Source organism: Trachinotus anak, unplaced genomic scaffold, assembly GCF_046630095.1.
Source record: "Trachinotus anak isolate AG129_WGS33_773 ecotype Australia unplaced genomic scaffold, CSIRO_AGI_Tana_v1 ptg000010l, whole genome shotgun sequence".
Classification (NCBI taxonomy): domain Eukaryota; kingdom Metazoa; phylum Chordata; class Actinopteri; order Carangiformes; family Carangidae; genus Trachinotus; species Trachinotus anak.
Genome location: NW_027273861.1, coordinates 17,730,826 through 17,752,112, shown reverse-complemented (window position 1 = coordinate 17,752,112; position 21,287 = coordinate 17,730,826). Strand labels below are relative to the sequence as shown.

Genomic DNA, 21,287 nt, shown 5'->3' with positions numbered 1-21,287 from the left:
TGTTTACCTATGGTTGGAATGTTATTTTATTTATGAAATGTAAAACAAGTGGTTTGACATTTGTCACAAAAAGGGGCGAGGTAATAAAAACACGCAAAGACAGTGTCTTAATAAAACAGTAATTTATTTCTGACTGAAAACTAAAATCGTCTGAACAGCACATTACAAGGGCATTGTTAAGATATTTTCTCCAAGGCTCAGTGATCACTTTCATACAGTACACTTGGCATGTACACGGCATCTCCTTCAAAACAAAAGAAAAACAGAGAGAAAACAACTCTACACAGAGAAGAAATGAGCCTGTTTGCAAACAGAAAAAAAAAGGGAAATCAAAGAGTCCATCCTGTAGAAAGATGACTGATTGTACAATTACCAAGCATTTTGGTTTGGTTCTAAGCCACAGAGAAAGAAACCGGATCGCCTGACGACAGCAGACGACGGCACAGGAGGCACAAAGACGTGACACAGACAGGACATCCCATAATATGCTCATACACAATCGACTGGGTTCCAGCTTTGAAGTGTGAAATATTTAATAGTTTCCATTGTTTTGTTTTGTGGATATTGTGGTCTAGTTTTTTTTTTTTTCTTTTTTCTTTTCTCCTTTGTTAGCAACGTGTTGGTACACTACAATCGAAATCTAAATGCTGCATTCATTAAATACATTAAAATTTGCAATGTAACAAAACCTTTTCTCTGCATATGAAATTCAACACATGAAAACAAAAGATGGCTCCTTTTCTGACTGTTTTGTGCACGAGGCCCTTCCATCCAGCTGACACAAACACCTTTCCATTCTTTTTTTTTCTCTTTTCTTTTTAATTCTCACCCTTGACTACTTACTCCACCCTCCCTGCCCATTGTTCTTTCTCTTTCATAAATCCTCTCACAATCATTCACAGACTGACAACTTGACAGAAAAACAAGAGTGCTGGATAAAAACATGAGGTAAGAAAGTGGTTTGATTATAGATCATGCAGAACATGCAAAACAGCAACAAAATATAGGGATGGAGAGAGTAGAAAAAAATATGTGTGCATTTAAAAATGGGGGGAGAAAAAAAAAAAAAAAAAAAAAAATCTTACACAGCTTTGCGTCTTTGGTTATAAAGTAGGTCGAACAATTTTCACAGCTTTTCATCCCCACAACCAAACCCCCAAATTCATTTGTATTTTTTTGTTTTGACAAAGAAAGTCTAGAAAAAGTAATTTAATAGTTTTCTTTATCGAAACATCCCATCACATATTTCATATCTTAACAACAGGTATTCCCCTGTAAAAACCCTCCTCGCTCTTAATACTTTACACTTTACAAAATATACATTCAACCTGGATCTCACCTAATGCAAGCTCAGCTTTAGTGTTAGCACTATTTCATGAGAAGAAAAATTTCTATTATGGAACTTATTGCCTACTTATTGAGATCTACTTGTTGCAAGAGACTACCAAATTTTATACCTGACAGATTCTAAAATACCAAAAGACCAAAGAGAAGGGTTTCTTTTTTGTTTTTAATAAGTATCTCCATGACATTGTTCATTTACATTATGAAAATAGCAGCCCTGAAATAAATAAATGCAAATACTAAAACTGAACTAATGAAAAAGTATTATGATTCATGTCAAAGTACGGTGGCTCTGAGAAAACAACACAAGCTTTTGTTGCAGCATATAACAAGCCGAGGCGCTCGACTCGCTCCGCTCAAGCTGAGGAGCCCGCTGGCGTCCTCCTCCGCTCGGGGAGGCAGAATCCTCTCCCCCACTTCTCCCTCGGTTCTCTGGCCTCTTTCAGCCCTGGAGTGATGTGGGGTAGAGATACTGGGGAGGACAGTCCCTGCTGGATGTTTTACAGGACCCTCGTCACCACACTTGCCCCTCACAGAGGCATCGTCCTCTTCCACCACTTGTTGCCCCAACAAATCGAGCTCTCTGTGCCCTTTGACCCCCGTCTCCTGCACAAGAACGGCATGCAGTTCTACGGTGCACACGAGCTCCCCTGCCCCCTCCTTCCTTCTTCTTCTTCAGCTATCCTGCAGCCAAACACAGGGCCAGAATAAGACCTTTCAATGGGTGGTAAATGTCTTAATGTGAAGGCCCGGTGATGGCAGCGTGCACACACTGAAGCATGGCTCTTGGTGGCAAACAAAGATGTCGCTGTTGTTGATTTTTCCTAAAAATGGAACATACTGAACGCAGAGCCGAGCCTTTTGCTTTATGGAGCTAAGGGGACGGTAGTAGTTGTTGTCTTTTTCTAACAGGATCTCCCACTCCTGTCCATGGAAGGTGTGTTTGAGCGTGTGAACTGGGGGAAGCAGGATCACGCCGAGGTGATGTTGGGCTGATGAGGGACGCTCTGACTCCCCTCGTGGTGAGCTAAGGGGGTGTTGTTGTTGTTTGTGATGAGCGGGTGTTGTTGCTGCTGCAGGGGCGGCGATGTGCTGCTGCCCTGGCTGAGCTGATTTGACAGCTGGCTGAGCTGCTCTGTGTTGGCCAGCGACTTCAGCACAGCGTTCTCGCGCTCCAACACCGAGTTCCTCTCGTACAGCTCCTTGATCTGCTCCTTCAACACCTCCACCTCCTCACGAACGGCATACATCAGATGGCTCTTCACCAAGTCCTGAGAGAAGACAGGAAATGAGAAACTGAAGTTATTACACAGAGTGACACTTGCTAAGGAAAAATAAATGGGTATGAGCAATTTTTACATACAGCAGATGTCTTCCTCAAAGAAAGAAAAAATAAAAACCTGATTTCAGAGCTTAAAGTGATGATGTGTGATGATTTTTTTACGCAGTATCTTTAGCATTGAGGCTTCATTACCCTGGGGATTTTGCAGCTGCATTTTCAAGAGATGACTTGTCAATCAAACTGCATGGGCAATACTGTAAGTTTTTTTTTTTTTTTTAGATGCTCCTACTACAGGTTGTATTGTTCAGACCAGGAAATGCAGAAGGTGGTGAATCTTTTATATTTCTTATGTTTACGATGTTATTTATTTCATGTTCATCCTCTCTGAGACTGTTGTGTTACTTAGCATCAGCTGCAGGAGACTCATTATGAAACAAGTCACTGTATAGGCCCCACAGAGAATGTGTGTCACCTGACCATGTTTTGTTGTAACTTCCACATGTGTGGGCAAACTCACCATTGCCTGTTCAATCTTGTTATCGATGGCGACGACACTGGCTCCAGATGCACTGTGGAGAGAAGGAGCTAAAGTTACCACAAGATATCAAGCTCATGTCTGCCACGTGCTTTTGAGTGATATCAGCTCTTTCACACTTACTAACTGCCAAGTTAGTAACAAACATGAAATCAGAGAGTTAACTGGTACTTCTGAGATGTAAAAGAAAAAAAAACCCCTTCAGGGTATTTTCTGACATATCTGTTTCTGGAGAATGAGATGAACTGATTCCTTTTCCAAAACAAACATTTTTAATGCTCTTGAGGGAAAGTGACACGTGAACACTTTCAATGCCAACACAGAGACAACGAGGGGGATGTTACAAACCAAACTAGTGATTTACATGAAAAAAAAAAAACAGAGTGAGGAGGTGAGGGGTGAAAACTGTCTCATGCTAATTACTCCATTGTGTGGCCAGTCAGCTCCCAGCTTGTACTGAAGCCCTTTAAAATGGTTACATTTCAATACTACTGCACAACCTGGACCAGGATTACAAGTAAAAACAAACACTTTCAGCACAGGGTCTTCTCATTTCCTCTGTCCCAACACCATTTCCCTTACATATACTTCTGCATTAAGCCACAAAATAGACTCTAATGCCAATATACTGAAATACAGATGGCCTTAATCAAAGACACGACACACTAAAATAAAAGGATAACCCCCGAAGTCCTAAACACTGCCGTTACTGTCCCTTGTCACCAACAGTCTCACCTGTCCTAGATAAGGGAGATTTCCCTTTAAATTGCTTGTGTCTTTTTTATTTTGAGGGATCTTTGTGGCCAATATCAACATGAGGGACAGTGATTCAGAGCTACACTATAAACGTCACCAAGGGTAGGTTTCCATTTACGCAGTCAGCGGCAACTGAAGCACCTCACATGACGTCTTTCATCAGTAAAAAAAAAAAAAAAAAACAGGTGCTCAAGTCTCATTAAGAGCATACAATGAAGGCTGGGTCATGTATGAGTCAGAGTCTGATCACAAGCACATAAACAGATAATGGAAAGCAACATTTTAGAATACTTGTATAAATGATTTTAAACATTTTAAACAAAAGTAACGCACAAAAAAAGCAATGCAACACATTTCACCAAAACCTTTCTATGTAAAAAAAAAAACAAAAACACATCAGCAGGAGCATTGATAACAAAGCTCAATGGGGCTGTTGAAAACGACATTCACCAAGCATCAGATCTCTGCACAGCTCCAGTGGAAGCAGACCACAGACAGGGAGTGTGGCTTCAATCCTGCGGGAGATGTGTTCCCGGGTGCGGCTGATGTCGCCATCAGTTCACATTGTCCGCCAAATCTCATTGTTTCTATTTCCAGACTGTAAGAAGACAGGTTTTTTTTTTTATCATGTTGTACTAAAACGGGGAGCATCCGCGTCACTCCTTTGTGTGCCCGGCTTTGTGTAACTGTTATCAAAACCACTTCAGGGCAGCGCAACATCTCGTTTTCCAGCCCCTCCCCTCCACCGGGAGAAAGAAACAACGCATCCCACTTTAGAAACAAAAGACCGTCAACTTACTCAACCACGCTGCGTATCCTCATGCGACAGAACGGTGCCAAGGTCCATAGTTTACCTCTCGGAAAGACGAAAAACAACAACAACAACAAAAAAAAAAACAAACACCATGCAGGATCTTTATCCGTTCTTCTGCAGAAACGCTCTCTTGCACAATCACCGCCCTGCTCGGATGTGGACGGGAGGGGAGGAGGAGGGGGGGGGGGGGGGGGGGGGGGGGGGGCACGGCGTTTTCGTGCCGCTAGAAGGTGCTCTGACATGAATGTGAGGCAAGAGGGGGAACATAATGTAAACCTTGGAATGAGTTTAAACTCAAGTGGGGTGTACATAAAGTGAGAGGGGGAACAAAATAAAATAATAATAAATAAATAAACATAAAAAGCGTAAAGCGACCTACTTCAAAACGACCCGTCTTTAACACACAAACCATAGGTCTTGTGCATAAATCTCACCGCAGCCTCATGCGTGGCCCCAGCAGCCCATCCTGCATTTACATCCCGACATGCTGGAGCGCACGTACAGCGCACTGTGGACAGCCTGGGGGGCCGGGGGGCAGGGGGGCAGAGGGGGGCAGGGGCACATACTACAAACACCAAACAGATGCCACACTTGAGGGAAAACACGCTGCTGTGCCACAACCAGAGAGAGGCTTGAATACCAAACAGCTGATGGCAAAATACTAAAAAAACAAAAAACAAAACCAAAACAAAACATGCGGGGCACCCAGCGAGAGCGGATGGCCATTCAAAGGACTGGATGTCAACAGTGGCCGAGATGCCATAAAGCAGTCCTCCAATGACTGAGAGTGAAATGTCAAAAAGTCCACATAGAGAAACGCGTCAGTTCGAGGAGAGGGGCACATCACGCAGATTTCAGTGAAGCTAAGAATAATAACACAGCAAGTATGACACAAATCAAAACACAGCAAAAAGCACAACCGGGCACTCAAATCAAATGAGAAAAACAAGCCCACAGATTGTAACAACACATTGAAGTTAACTTATCCTACAATTAAAAAAAAAACAAAAAAACATAAGAGTAAATAAAAGCCTTTTTACCCGGCGCATCTCGCCCTGTAAGACATCAAACGCCCCGAGTATGTGGGTGAAGTTCCCGGCGAGCAGGGCAGACTGTAGCTCATTCTGCAGCGCATGTCGGCGTCTCTCCGGGGCTTCTGCAAAGCTTTCTGATAAACTAGTCCACTGTGCGTTCAAACACGGATGGCTCTTGTTTGACTTTAGGTGCTGAGTGAGTCTTAAAACCCCGCTCGGTCACATGGCGAGAAAACAAGGGGGCGGAGTTGAGCTTCTCCCTGCCCTCCCCTCTCCTGCACCTCATTTACTCCTGGGAAGGCTGTTGAGTCACATTATTCGCTGCCACTGTCTGCCAGAGCCGCCGCCACCCCAGAGGCACAGGACGACTTATTCAAAGATTAAGCCTTAATTAAAGAGGAGGCAGTGTGTTTTCGCATGTGCTGACAAAGAGGTCTTAATGCCCCTGATCTTTTCTGTTAGTACAAAATGTTGAACTCTGGAGTAGTGTTTTTTTTTTTTTTTTATTTATTTTAAATAAAAATCTTTTTGCAGGGAATAACAAAAGTGCAGTGCCGTTTGGTCTTTAAAGAGAAATGACAGATGAGTATGAGCGCATGATAACAGCAGTAGGTGCCAACTGCTGAGGGGGTGTTTTAACCATGTATAAATTTAACTGCGTCAAAGTTCATCTCCACAACAGTTTTCATACATTTTCAGTCATGTTTCTGCACATGGTCAGTGTCCTTTTAATGTGATTATTCTGTTTCTAAAGTGTTGAGGGAGATCATTTCAAGCAGCTCAATTGTGAAATCTGTGTTGGGGCCATCAAAAAGAAGTGTGAAAAGCCGATTCAGATGGGTTAACTTTTACTGTAATGACATTAAGACTCAGTGACACGTCACACCAAATCTACAGGGTGAATGCATGTGCTTTGCAAGTGATCAGATAGGAAATTCAGCGTTCCACATATCTACAGTCGTCCTCTTCTCTCTCTCTGTCCTGGGGCAACACAAAGAACGAAATACGTATGCAAAAGAAATACTTTAAAAATACCAGCTCATTTTCCTACTCAGCTGAATTCTTGTCGAATTACTGAGCAAGCTAAAAATATTTTAACTGTAGTTCAGAGATGATGTACAGCAGAACAAATCCACACTGACGCAATGACAGCAGGGTAAATGAGGTGCATTCCACAATGAACATCTCGCTCGGACTTGTGATCTGAAGACTGATAAACAACGCGAGGAGAAGACATTCCTCCCTTAGAACTGAGCAGTTACACATCTGGGACAAAGAGTCCACTAGCTGCAGCTGAAATATGTTTTTATCAAATAAAAAACAAGAGACATGCAGGTTGGAACAAATTAGCTCATCAAGTGACTGAAAAATCTGACCTACAGGACAATGAAATGTTTCGAAATGTTACGGAGACAAAAAAGGCCTAAACTAATTTGTTGCTATTCGGTGTCCAAGCAAAACAAAGAAAATTGTACATTTTATTCAAGGAGGAGGACATGTGGTGGTTTATATAAGGACCACTTGCTGTGTTAACCTCAACATGGGCCTTCCCCGCAGACCGTAGCAGCGCACACATGCACTCGTCCCCCCCCCCAACAAAGTCTGCAGGACCACATGGCAGCACATTCCAGCTCTGGACACCTCCGGTCCCGAGGCCAGCACCTCCAATCCCAGACATCTGTGTCAGAGCCACCATCATGCTGGGACAACACACAGTCAAGCTCCTCAGTGAGGACTGGTTATCAAAACAGTCCTGTAACCACAAGGTGTTCGGTTTGATACCAGCTACAGCCTGGTTTTCCATCATGGGCATGTGAGCAGGTCGGACACAGAGCTCCTACCTGCTCACACACCACAAGTTACTAAGGAGAGAGGAGGTATACTATTGAATCCGACTTTATGTGTGGCTCTGTAACATATGAGACACGTGCAGGAGCAAAGTGTGGTCTCTTCCATGTCTCTGAGTTTGTCACATGATGTTTTATAGCATCTGAAAACCACTGCGTTCTCCACTGGAGCACAGATGCACCGGCACACGTCCCCATCCCAAAGCATACAAACACTCACTATGGGGGGAGGCAGCTGAATAAATTAGACCTCAGTGATAACACCCCTCCTCCTCCCTCTGTGAGTGCATTTCAGAACAATAGCTGAAGGGTGGGGGCTGTAACAACAGAGGAGCGCGCTCACTGACGACTCACTGTTGTCCTCTCTCAGATGCAGAGGCCTGCTTTGGCCTGGGTCTCACTGTTTGTCTTTCAAGATGCAGTTCAGCTGAGGCATCAGAGGAGGTCAGCAGAGGCTCCGAGCAGCTCCAGCACAAAACGTGAGCGAAAACTCACAGACCAGCTTTGGGCAAGAGCAGTTTAATCTGTCTTCCCTTATTGATCACAATGAACTCATTGTTATGGCAGAAATCAGTTAGAAGCTTCCATTTTGAGGAAAAAATCACTCAAAAGTCACAATCATCAAGGCTCTAACATTTGAAGTTGTCATGTAACAAGTGAAACTTCCAAATCAATCACTAACTCACTCAGTCCACCAAATGCTACAAGTCAACATGGAAATGTAACATGTGTGCAAAGAACTGAATGTGGCTCCTCTATTCAATTTACTGAAAACATAAAAAAAAAACTACTGCTTGACCCTGTAACCAAACAAGCTGGCCCCTCTACACACTGTGGACTAATGATCACCCTCTCTGAAAACAAAGAGACCAGTATTTTGCAAGATGGCCTTCTCAACAGGGGACCTGTGAGCCCCTCATGTTTACCTATCTAGTTAGATAAATTAAATCATGGCAGCGGCCACATCCAATTTTCCATGAAAACCTCCACTGTAAATAAAAATGTCTCTCAAGGAAATTATTTAAAAATAATAATGACTGTTTTCATTATCAATTAGTCTTCCAATAATTTTCCAGATGAAAATCCATTTATCTATTTCATCTTATCTTTTACTATCATATGTGCAGAAGAAAAGAGAAACGGAAACCAGCAAATGTTTGATATTTTTACTTGAAAAATGACTGAAATGATCAGAATGGCAGCTAAATAATATTCTACCAATCAACTAATTAATCCATTAACAAAACATTTCTAAGACTGTATTTTTTTTTAACTCTTAATCCATCAACAAAAAGAAGATTTGAATAACCACAGGACAATTCCATGACAACAACATATTACATCAAACCAAAAGAAAACTTTCCTTTTTGTTGTTAATAACTATTTAAAGCTGGACACAAGATTTAAGGTGAACATTTTTTCTGTGTAATCTTTCCATGTTAAGCTCTTCCACCACCGAGCAGCCTGGGTAAAATGATAATGTGCACTGAGGGAAGTGTGAAACTAGGGATGCCATCAACATCCTTGTCAAATATTCTGAGTATTTCAAGGGAGAAACAAGTTACATAATCCACATGGAGACTTAAATTTGCATTTTGAACTACAGTAGTCACAGAGGAAAGCATCTTGTCTAGCTGCCTCTGTCCTTATTGCCCTGAAGAGCTTTAAACAATAACAACAATTGCAGGATGCTGAGGTATGCTAATATGTGCCTCTGAACATGGTGGATTTTTTTGGGGGGGGATATGTTGTCTACATAAGCCGAGGTCCACGCTGACACAATAGAGACAAAACAACATAAGACAAACCTCAGGGACCTCCTTGTCTGAAGATGGAAGCTTTATTTTTCCAGCACTAAATCAGAGTCATGAGTAGGTGTGTCTGCTGCCACCGAGCTTCCTAGTAAACAGCTCAAAGGAACTGTCCCACTTGCACCCTCGCCTGTTACATAATCTCTAGACTGGTGCACAAACATCGCCTTGTTCGGCATATGTCCCTACGTGACATGCTCAAAGACCACCAGCCTGTCCACCACCAAGTCATGGACACCTCTCCCAGATGTCTTGGTGGATGAACCGGATGACAGGGAGCGTGAGCAGGAATCAAGGCCCTCGGGGGCTTAATACAGTCAAGGATAAGATCTGAATTCTTGAGACAGCGGATGAGCTTTAGCCATCACTCTCAATTTCAATGGGTTATGGAGGACCTTGTTATTATAGGCTGTCTAGAGGCTAAAATAACTGCCAGCAGGGATGTTTGTTAATGGTTGCAGAGCCGTCCTGCTCCTGAAGAAGTGATAAAGAGCCACAGTGTAATGTGACCATCAAACTCCATATGCAAACACGGGGGAATCCAGAGCAGGGGGTCCTATAGCCTTCAATAATGACTGTCAAAACGGTGTTCCACTAAAACCAGATCTTCAGCATGCACCATGTGCCTCAATATCATATTTCACTACTTTTTCTTTGCCTCCCTGAGTGATTTGGGCCTGTGCCACTTGTTTGGCTCAATGTGGATTAAGACCCCACTGGAATGTGTTAAAAGTAATGGTGCTACTCCTGAGGCTTTAATGGGAAAATCCTGGCACCTCACCGTTAACGAGCCTCTGTATTCAGCAGAGCATTTATCACAAGATCAAGGACTTAGTCGGTGTTCAGACCTGGCATTAATGTGTGTCTCGGGTGATCCGGTCCCAAGTGGACAACTCTAAACACATCAGTTCACACCTGGCTTTCGAATGTGTCTCCATGACCATTTGTGATTGGCTCTCAATTCCCCATTCTATATGCACATAAACACAAACATCATTTCTGTTTGCTAAGGCCAAATGCGTTGTTGTTTTTAGCCAGTCCAACTATGACAGACGGGTCTGTTGTCAATGTGTTTGTGAGATAGGGAGAGGGGAAGAAGAGCAGGGCAAGAAGGGTCTGAGTGAATGAAATAGTAAAAAAAAAAAAAAGGAAAAAGGGAAAATCAATGTAGTCAATGCTGATGTTATGGTGGGCCGCCAAAAATAAATCAATGTGTGGGAAACACTGTGACAAGTGTAAAAATATTTTTAGTTCATTATGAAACTGTAGCAGGGGACATCAGTTGTGTAAGAGGTGCATCAGTGTGGCCCAGGACACATTTGCACTGACACTCCTAAAAGAATGTGGCCACATGTGGCCCGGACCACCTCCAGACGTTGTCTTGAATCAGACTAACGTCATTAGGTACTATGCTGCGAAGACACTGGGCCTGATACATGTCTCAGCAATTGTTCTTCAACTTGGCTTCAGTCTGATAAACTTACATTACAAAACAAAGCAGAGACACAGCTCAAAAGTTATCTTAAAGATTAGAAAATGGGTTTGTGGGTAGATGGCAACTGTTTTTACTCTCTGGACCAAGAGGGAAAACTGAGTTTAAAGATTCCACATATGGTCTAATTAGCTGATTGACAGAATATTAATGACTATTTTGATGATTTGTTGGTTCCCGCAACTCAAATGTAAGGATTTGATACTTTTCTTTGCCATAATTGAAAGTACATTTTTGAGTTCTAACGTTTTAGAGACATAGCAGTTAATCCAGTGAGAAAATAAAGATCTGATTAATCAATAATAAAAATAATTGTTAACTGCATCCCCATTTATGTTGAAAGTAAAATGTATAACTCAATATTGTCCATAATCATCTGCTGTATCGGCCACCATGTATATAGTATTTGACCCTCTGCTGGTCCAGTAGGGGTGTTTAATGGCAAACATACCTAACATAACCACAGGCTAATATAGCCTGTGGTTATATCAGGTATCTCCCAGGTGTGAATGCCTTTAACTGAGTGTGAAGCAAGACGATGTTGAAAAGGCTGCATGTGTGCTCAGCAAACTTTTTCTAGGTAAATAAAAAGGTCAAATGTCAGCAAAGTTTCCGAAGATAAAGTTGACGGGATGAAAATGTTGCCAACGTACAGTGCCATCTTTGAGTGCTGAGGTCAGTTACATAAGCGGTTTAAAAGTCTTTGATGGTTATGATCCAACCGTCAGTTTCTCCCTGCATCTAAAAAGGCCAGACCTCTACACAATGTCAAGTCAAGTCATGTCAATCACAGATGTGCAGTTAGTGTTTTGGCTGGGGGTGGGGGTACCCCTGCACGAATGCTGAGTAATCCGTTCAAAATTATGTACTTAGGCTTGTGTGTGCCTCTTAGAGAGACTTTGAAATTGAATTGGGGTAGGTCCTCTGAGGATATGCCCCACAGTCTGTTGGCAATTACAAAGTGTTTTTTGGTGTGCATGTTTTTCATTTGTGTGGAGGCAGGGTGACTACAATTATGTCAGTGCCACGAAAAAGTATTTAAAAAGGAGTATAAGGTGAAAATCCAAGTTTTACGGCTGTTGAATAAACGAGTATTAATTTATAAAGGATACATGATTTCATAGGGGATTGATTAAGGCAAGATTGCTGAAAATGTATCAACTAAGCCGATTAAGGAGTTCGCTGGTATGAGCGTTTCCTGTCAGGACGTCAAGAGTTAAACTACAGCTTTCTCAGCTTCAGCTTTCCTCATAATGAAATGTTTGTTTCTGTGTCATAAACACTGGCTGCATACCTGGTCTGGAGCAAATAACCCTCCATGGCTGAGTGTGGGGCCACTGATCAGGTGTGCTCAGTCCGAATATAAATCTGTCTTTTCTTTATTGTCTGTGATCATAAAGTTGATCACTGTAGATGGAGGGCAATAAAAAGGCTGCTCCTGCTGCTTTGCTTGGGACTAATCACAGCATCACAATGAATCCATTCAGTGGATCAACAGATCTCTTGCCTGAAATGTTTACAAACTCAGAGTGTAACTAGTAATTTAGTTAGTCTAAAATAAATTAATTTCTCGAGGTTAACCAGAGGGGATCCAAACAGAGCAGTATGGGATCAAGCCTTGTAAACAAAAAAAAAAAAAAAACAGCATGGGCAATTTAAGATGTGAGTGTGAAGAGTTGCCGGAAAAAATTTGAGAATGTCAAAATAAAATTTGTGCGCAAATTACATCAACGGTGAGATAACACAGAGAAGAAAAAAGCTTTTGTGAACATATGAGTACAAATTCAAAACAGACAAATGAGAAAGGTTCCATACTGCATGTCACACTGAAGTTACACATACAGCACTATACAAATAAACACCTATTCATGTTACAGGGACTAATTGCAGCACTGCTTTAACAGTCAACATCAGGGCCAAAATTTGCACTTTACATTTTCTTTTTTTTTTTTAAATGTACTTTCTGCTTTAAATCTATACTCAGATGTTCACTGAAGGATTTTATTTTCTTTGTGTCACCTCATTGTTGATATCATTTTTTCACAAATTTTATTTTGAAACGTAAAAAAAGATTCTATACATTCACAAACTTGGAAATATCAAGTAGAATCTTGTCATTTGTTTATAAAGGATGTTATGTAAGCCTTGGTTTTGAAGTGTACTCTGAACATGATCACTAAATCTTTTTGACTTGTATTTAAGCCCACGAGGCCACAGCAGATGTGGCACTGTGAAGATGAACAGATAAGCACGTTTTGATGCCCGCAATGTACTAGAGACATACGCAAAATATCACAGCTCTTTATGCACAAGTGATGAGGAGGTAAGCTGCCCTGCTGAGGTTTTACATTTTTCTCAAAGCACTCATTTTCAGGAATGCTCCATTATGCCCTCAAACTGTTTGTGAGCAACCCCCCCCCCCTTTCACAACCAACAAGCCCAACCTTGCAGGAGAGCAGGCATAGGACAAAGGAAGGTGGAATGAGGCGGCTCCCTCAGGTTCATCTGCGGTTAGTTGAAAAGTTTTGAATAAAGCTGCACTGTGAGTTGCAGAGCCCAGAGGCAAACATGAGCTGGACTGAGAACAAACAGAAGCGCTCAATCGTTTGCCAGCCGCAATGAGACACATTTGTTCAACTGCTACTGTTGTTTTACGTAAACATCCATCTCATCTGGACCTGCTTCGCTTTTAAAGTTATGGTCATATGGACGTTGGTGCATCTCATGCTCACTGCACTGAATTACACACATACAGACACTAGATTCATGATTGTTACATCAGTTTTATTCCACTAATGGTCTTTGTTTTCTTGGCAACAGCTGGTAGGCATCATGGGATGCCTAAACCAGGAGGATATTCCCATGTCACTTGTCATGTCTTAATTTATGTTACGTAAATCAAATACTTTATGTGACTAATACCTTTGATCACAACTGTTAAATAATAATTGGAAACAAACATATAAACTATACTGCATGCCACCAATATCAACCACAGTGAAAATGTAATAAATTTAACATACATTAGCATAATTTCCCTTAGAGCAGCGTTTTTGCTAATTTTTCATCTGAGGCACTGCCAAATAGAAAATCGAATCATCGTATTACATTCGTTTAGATGAGAGACCAGAACAACTATGGGCTGAGAAGATATTTGTTATAATATGTTTGGCAACATACAGCTGAGTTAGAACACACACACTCAAATCTGGCAGATTAAGCAAAAGTCACAATGAAAATTACACTAATTTCCTGCAGATGCCCTGGGACTCTAAAGGATCCCTATGTCCTTGGACCCAAACTAAGGACTGTTGCCCTGGAGATCTTTGCTCAAACAATGTCATATCATTTCAAACACTGGTGCCAACCATTCATTCAACGTCAAGGACTTGAATGCAAAAGCGTTGCCACCTTAATCCCAGAGCTTGTGATTGTTTGCTGACAGCCCATTCAATATCCATGGCAAAGAATCAAGACCTCAAACTGCCTCTACGAGACAGCACATGGGAACAAAAAGTTGTTGGGACTAATGCAAACCATAATTACTTAGAAGTCAAAAACAAATAGCATTCATCTTCTGACAGTAATGATGCTATTCAACAGGCACTCACATGATTTATAATAATTAACAATCACTTGAACAAACATTCTTAAGACCTGGAAATGATTCAGTTATACCCCCTTGGGCTGCAACTAATGACAGTTTAACGACAATACTGATTTACTGTTTAGATTACAAAAATGTAAAAATGAAATAGTGAAAAATGCCTGTTACCAATAAATTACTTGACTGAAGACGATTGGGAAGCTGAAACCTGCAAAATTTTACTAATCAGAATAGTTGCTGATTCATTTTCTGACATAATCGACTCAGGTCGGTGTTGCGTGTGCGTGGCGGCTGCGGAACATCTTAGTTTTCATTTTGGCGCCCATGTTAATGGGTTAGAGTAGACACTTTGCCTGCCTGAGACACATGTCTCATGATCACATGTTACATGATCTACAGTTTTCTATGTCAAGGCTGAATCTGAATATGACACAGACATGTAAAAATGTAAAATAAATGTTTTAACCATTTTAGCAGCTGCTTATGGAGACAGTGGCCTTTTAGTGACGTTTTCTGTCAAAAGTAAATAAGAAAATAATTCATAATGAAGAGAAATCCAACATTCCAGTAACCTGCAAACTCAATGCAGACAGATAGAGCTGGCAGGAGCAGGCCAGCGATGGCGGCCGCCACACACACGCAACACGAGCAGTGTGTTCCCAGCGTAATTGTTTCCCCACTTATATTTTCGCCTTGGGTTGTGAGAGCAGTTTCTCCCTGTGGTGAAGACTGTATAATGAATAAAGGGAAATGCACTGGCATGTTCAGTTAATTTGATTTAGCCGATTTAGCATTTCACACAAAAAGGACCAACAGCCAAGACAAGTTAGTTACAGCTCTACGTTAATTTCTTTGGCTTTAGGGACGAGTTCTTCAAAGATAAGAGTTAATTTTAAAATGCATCCTGTAGAGAATATTACATCATATAATACAACCTCCGTCATGCTATCTCAGTGTGATCTTCTATTTGCAGTGCTAAAACCCCCTGGCACTGTGTTACGCACGTTGTATGGGCAAGAGAAACCTGAGCACCACATCCTCGTGACCGGCAGAACAGGGATACTCAAAAGTGTCACCGAGCCCTGAAACGGAGCCAGATCAGAGTGTTACAAAACGCACCCGGACGTTTCCCGCAGTGCCATGATTTCTCCATGCATCACACACTCATAGCTGCTGAAATGTCCAGTTTGACAAGTCATTTTGTTTCTGTAGGTCATCTCAAAGTGCCATTTTTCCTTTAAAAAAAGGTTTGCCAAAGAAGTGAAATAAAGATTCATTCATGGAAGTTTTTGAATGCAACAATGAAGTGGTTGATAGCAGAAATTTCTACAAGTTCCTACAATCTTCATGTGATAATTTTGCAGTACATTCAGTTCCTTTCTCCTTGCATTTTATCCTTGTAGAAATGTGTACACAACAGTATTTAAAACATAATGATACACTTAGTCTTTCTTTTCCCTCTCTGTTTGATTTTTTTCTATTCATTTGCTTTCTATTTAAATAACTTTTACTGACTGAACTTTGTCTCTGAAACCAAATGTAAGAACATTTTTTTGAAGTTAGTGGTTTTTTACCCAAGGCCTGTCCACCACAAAAAGTAGAGAAACTAATGAATAAAACTATAATCATCTTTTTTTATATTTTTTATCAAAAAGATTTTATGTCCTGGAGGAACCTTGATGGCATCTGAGGAGAAAATTCTCAAAAAAAAAATGACACTTCAGGATTCCACAAATAGCTAAACAACAAGTTAAAACTGACATTTCCTTGCAAGGTGTGCTGCGTTATAAGGGTGCAGGGTCTTGGTTAGCCAACCAGTCCAGGCCACACACACACACACACACACGTAAACAAACCTGAGCTCATACCTATCGTTGACAGGCTTTGACCCTCGTAATCTGCTAGGCCGGAAAGCCTGGTAGAAAGCTGTGGATGGGTTCCTGCATTTTAATGGGCAAGGAAACAGAGACAGGGGAAACATGAGTAAAGGAGGAGAAACAAGGACACTGATAGAGAGACATGCTTTGAGCAAGAGAGAGAGGGAGAGAGAGAGAGAGACTGAATGAGAGAGTAGAGGAAGACCTCTCACACTGAGAGGTCAGAGGAAATGATGACACAATCCAGACTGCCCAGCACTATTCAGAAATTACATGATATAGCAAGACCAAGGGCATCATGGGTGCATTTTTCCAAGTTGTAAAAAAAAAAACCCTATCATATGTTGTCTCTGACAAGTTGAAGTACTGTCACCCCTTGTTAATCATTGTAATTTTAAATAACAGAAACATTTCAGTGCTAAACCAACAACTGTTCCCACTGACCATTTTGTAAGATGGGACATACAGATGTATTGTCTGTCCATAATTTAGGAGAATTATTCTTGGTAGACTCTGCCAGTACATTAAAATAAAAATTAAAAATCTTTCAGCCGAAAAAAAAGAATGCAAAATATTTGATACAGTGTGCACCTGCAAAGCCCAGGAAATTATGAACAGTAAACTGACATTTGTCTTGTGGCCACTCTCTTACTAAACTAAAAACCCTGAACACTGACACAGACTTTAAAATAGATCTTGTTCTAGTTTTAGTTCTTGTTATCAGTTACAGTTGAGATCATCTTGTCAACTTGTACTCTCATGTGGTCTAATATTTAATAACACAACGCAGAGAAGGACATTGTGATATTATGACACTTACTGACACATCAAAAATCACCACCGATCAGTGATGATCTAGACACTAAGTGATCTTTGTTGTGCACATAAAGCTATTCACATTCAGAAATTTACTATTACTCTCCAGCTACTAGGCCAGACTGATTTGTAGAGTAGAAAGTGAACTTCAAAACAGGGGCAGTTTTCCTGACACAGCAGCTGGGAGTAGATAAAATTACCAGCCACATCTAATATTTATCAGCATTTGGGTATTTGCTAGCACATGGTGTTAATAATACACAAAGTTCATAATTTAATCTGACTCCAAATCTCATTCCTGGATATCTGAAGGTTGACTACAAAAACACAGAGACAGGCGACTTCTAATAAACTTCTCTTACGAACATTTGGTGAACAATTTTCTATCAAAATGCCTTAACATATCATGATTGCATACATTTTTTAAGGCCATAAAATATTTGTTTTCAGCTGTGATGTTTTCTCCCAACAGACCTGCATTTAATGCTTTACTGGAAAAACTAAATTCAACTAAAGTCCTTTTTTTTTTTTTTAAATCTACAATGAAGGCATTTCATAAACAAAATATTCAGAACTTTAGACTCCCGCATACTGAGGTGGAAAGCAAGAAACATTTAAAACGCCAAAACAACTTTCATTAACACCAGTGTTCACGAACAAACAGTAAGAGATAAAGGGCAAGTTGACAGTGGTAACAGTCAGACAAGAAGATGCTCTGGCTGGGTCAAGTTCATGTCAGTCACCCTGCTGTCTGCACAATAAATGTAAAACCTTCCACGGATGGCTTGTCAAACAGTAAGAGCAGGGGTGGTCTACAAAATCGTAAAGTGGACAGTTTTCATTGGCGGACCAAAAAAACAAAAGCAAGAGGGCATCGTTTGTCCAAAGGACATTCTCTTAAATGGTGTTTTGCTGATGATGGTGAGGAACTCTGCCTAAGCCTAATAAATATCACCACTAAATCTCATAGGTGTTTAGGTACCTAAAGGACCACTAAAATCCTCTAAAGGCCCACTAGAACCGTAAAAGGGGATTCTTAAAGGAAAATCTCCAAAAAGACCCCTCGGGACTCCCAGAGGACCTGTAGAACCCCCTCAATGGCCACTACAACCTCCTAACATCTCCCAGAATCTTGTGAAGGACCTATAACCTTGTCATCAACCATTAAAACTTCCAAAACTTTGGAACCTTCAAAAGCCCTCTAAAAAGTCCCGGAGGACCTCTAGGATCTCCTCACTGAGCTCCACAACCTCCTAAAGGACCACTCAAACTTTTTGATGGCTTTATACTGAAACCTCCAAAACCATCCGTAGAACCTATTCAGTGACCACTTAAACCTTCTAAAAAAACCCTAAAACAAACCAAAGGACCTCTAGAACTTTCCCGTCAATAACCACCAGAACCTTATAAAGGACCCCTACAATCTTCTTATATTCTGTAAATAATGTACTGACGTGGTGAATGACACGAAAGTAAAATCTAACAATGTGTGTTAGTAAGCCCCGGGATAGGTTCTTCCTTTAATTTTTCACCTATCTGTACTTGGTGTTATTGGGACAGGGGGGGAATTTTGTATGCTTGACGAGTCAAAAACAAGACAGGCAGAAAGATCTGACGAGAGTGAAAGTGAGTGAAAAGCTGCTATTTAAAAACCTGGAAGTAGAGACAGGGAAAAATCAGGGGAAATGGGGGGACATGGTGTGTTACCTCACCTGAACCTACTCTCTGCAGTAGGAACCGTACCGTGAAGTACTTAAATCTCTTTTTAAATGCTATATATAGTATACTGCAGTGCACTGTACACAGCACAGTAAAAGCGATTTTAAAGGCCCAGCATTTGTGGTTGATTGGTATTGAATACTATTTATTCATGTTTGCTCTGTGCTATTAGAAATTAGGGTTTGAATATTAGCTATCGGTCATTCATCAAACCTTTTGAAAGTCGTCTCTAATGGGGTGAAGTAAGCTACAAAGGAAGTACTATTCTTTGGTTTGACTGGCAAGTCACTCTGCATATGGAGTCTGTGAGGAAGTCATGAGTAGGCATCACTTCATTTCATCAGTTAGTGTGTACACTTCAGTCACAGCACTGCAGTACATTAAGATTCATTTGGCAATACATACTCGTGTGCTTAAAAGCACACATGAAAAACAAAAACTTGAAGTGTAAAGAGATGCTTTGGGCCACAGTTACAAATGTACAGCATGAGTAAAGGTGAGCCACGTTGCAGCTGTTGTAGGCAGCTGCACTGAATAAAACTGAAGTTCAGTCACATGGGCGACTGAAAACCGCAGCTTCATCTGACCCAAAAAATGAATGCATTAACGCTTTAATGGCACACATACCTGTCATACTACATATCATTAAGTCTAATCTAATTTTCGACTGCAAGGATTTGATGCTTCGTTTTGTATGATTGGGGACTGTTTGTCGGACAAAACAAGATCTCTGAAGGGATTGCCTTTGGCTCTTGGTCATTTTAAACATTTCCTGATTTTTTTTTAAACAAAACATCTGGCCGGTCAAGGAAATAATCTGCAGATTAATCAATAATTAAAATAATCATTAGTAGTAGGCATAATCAAATATAAATCAAGACCTTGACTTTACAAAGCGCAGTCCCGTCACGTTGCAACCTTTGAATTTCACAGAATGTTGTTAGGTAGGTATGCAAGTTCAGAACCATAGCTTCTTATCTGCTTGACCTATAGCCCAAGTGAAATACACTACAAAACATGATGGGAACTCTTGTGCACCCCTCGGGCATTCATTTAGAAGGCACTCATCTTACAAGTTGACTGATGTGCACATGACTACACTTAACCTTCAGGTGAGTTTCCGTCGGAGTTAGCATTTACTGGTTTTTCTTGCATTGGCTGTTGAGAGAAGGCCCGCAGTGCCTCTAGCTCAGGCCACTGCTTGTCCACTGTTGGCGTGACTCCTGAAAGAGCATTAAAATCCGTGGGATGTTAAGTGAGTGTTTGAGGTCAGGTTGTGACCTCAAATACTCAGGTCACAACCCGAGTTATTTGTGTCAGGTTGTTTATAAAGTTTTCAGAGGTCACACAAATTACAGTACAGCGCATGTAGGTAAGACACATTATGATACTTCTCTCTTGCAGCCTGTTTACAGAACTAGTCTATCATTTTACACAAACACAGGCCAGCAAAATGTATGTAAGAAGCCCCATTCAGCCTGGATTTATTTCTCTTAGTGAGGTTTTAACATTACCCGCTCTGGATAGTGATTTTTATTTAATTATAATTTAATTAATGAACTCAGTATTTACATTATCAGATACCACTAAGCATCCAGGATATAACTAAATGTTCTGCACTTTTATGGAGTGTTGTTTTTACTTTATTTGAAATACATCATGGACGGATATCTTCACGGTTAAAGACATCATGAGTTCCTACAAAAACATGGGTCGGGCATGATTCCTGAGGGAAAGTCACACTATACTGTCAGATGAGTGAGACCATTCCCTGGTCTCATGATGTGTGCTTGACAAGGGATTTAGCAGCCAGCACTTCTTTCAATAAGGGAGCTATGTTCACAGCCTTTTATCTCACATGAGGAGCCTGTCAACTCAAACACGCAGAACTACAGATGGGGCACAAGTTAAAGGAAAAGTCTGAGTTAATGAGTGGAGAAACAACGTAAACAAAAGCTTTCAGACTGGTTTGTTTGGCAAATGGTTTGAGTATGACCATGGCGTGAATCATATGCTATGGCCTCTGCAGTCACCAGATCTAAACTCAGCTGAACACCTATGGATGAGACAGCATTCTCCCACATCCATCACCAAACACCAAATAAGGGAATATCTTTGAGAACAACTGTGTTCAACCCTTCAGTACAGTCCAAGACTTTATCGTTATCATTGTAGCTGTTCGGGAGGCCTGTGTTGGCCCAAGACACTTTATATTTGGGTTTCCTTTAATTTGTCACTCGTCTGGATTTGCAAAAGTATCCAAGTTTTAGGATCTTACATGATTTGATTCGTGATGAGAGACAAAAAAAAAGGTAATTCAAATACTGTTTATTATACGTGATATAACTACAAT

The 21,287-nt window shown here is 40.9% G+C and overlaps 1 protein-coding gene across 2 annotated transcripts in view; it reads right to left on the bottom strand.

Moving 5' to 3' along the window:
• Nucleotides 1-105: 105 nt before the first annotated feature.
• Nucleotides 106-21,287, bottom strand: part of tsc22d2 (TSC22 domain family 2) — a 36,515-nt gene continuing 15,333 nt past the window's right edge. The window contains exons 2-4 of one of the 2 annotated variants that reach the window (XM_071488038.1): nt 16,391-16,462; nt 3,144-3,195; nt 106-2,615 (exon numbers count right to left, since the gene is read on the bottom strand). In XM_071488038.1, the coding sequence (XP_071344139.1) occupies nt 2,316-2,615; nt 3,144-3,195; nt 16,391-16,462 (424 nt within the window). In that variant the 3' untranslated portion in view covers nt 106-2,315. The remainder of the gene's footprint in view (nt 2,616-3,143; nt 3,196-16,390; nt 16,463-21,287) is intronic. The other variant, XM_071488039.1, reaches the window with a different exon arrangement.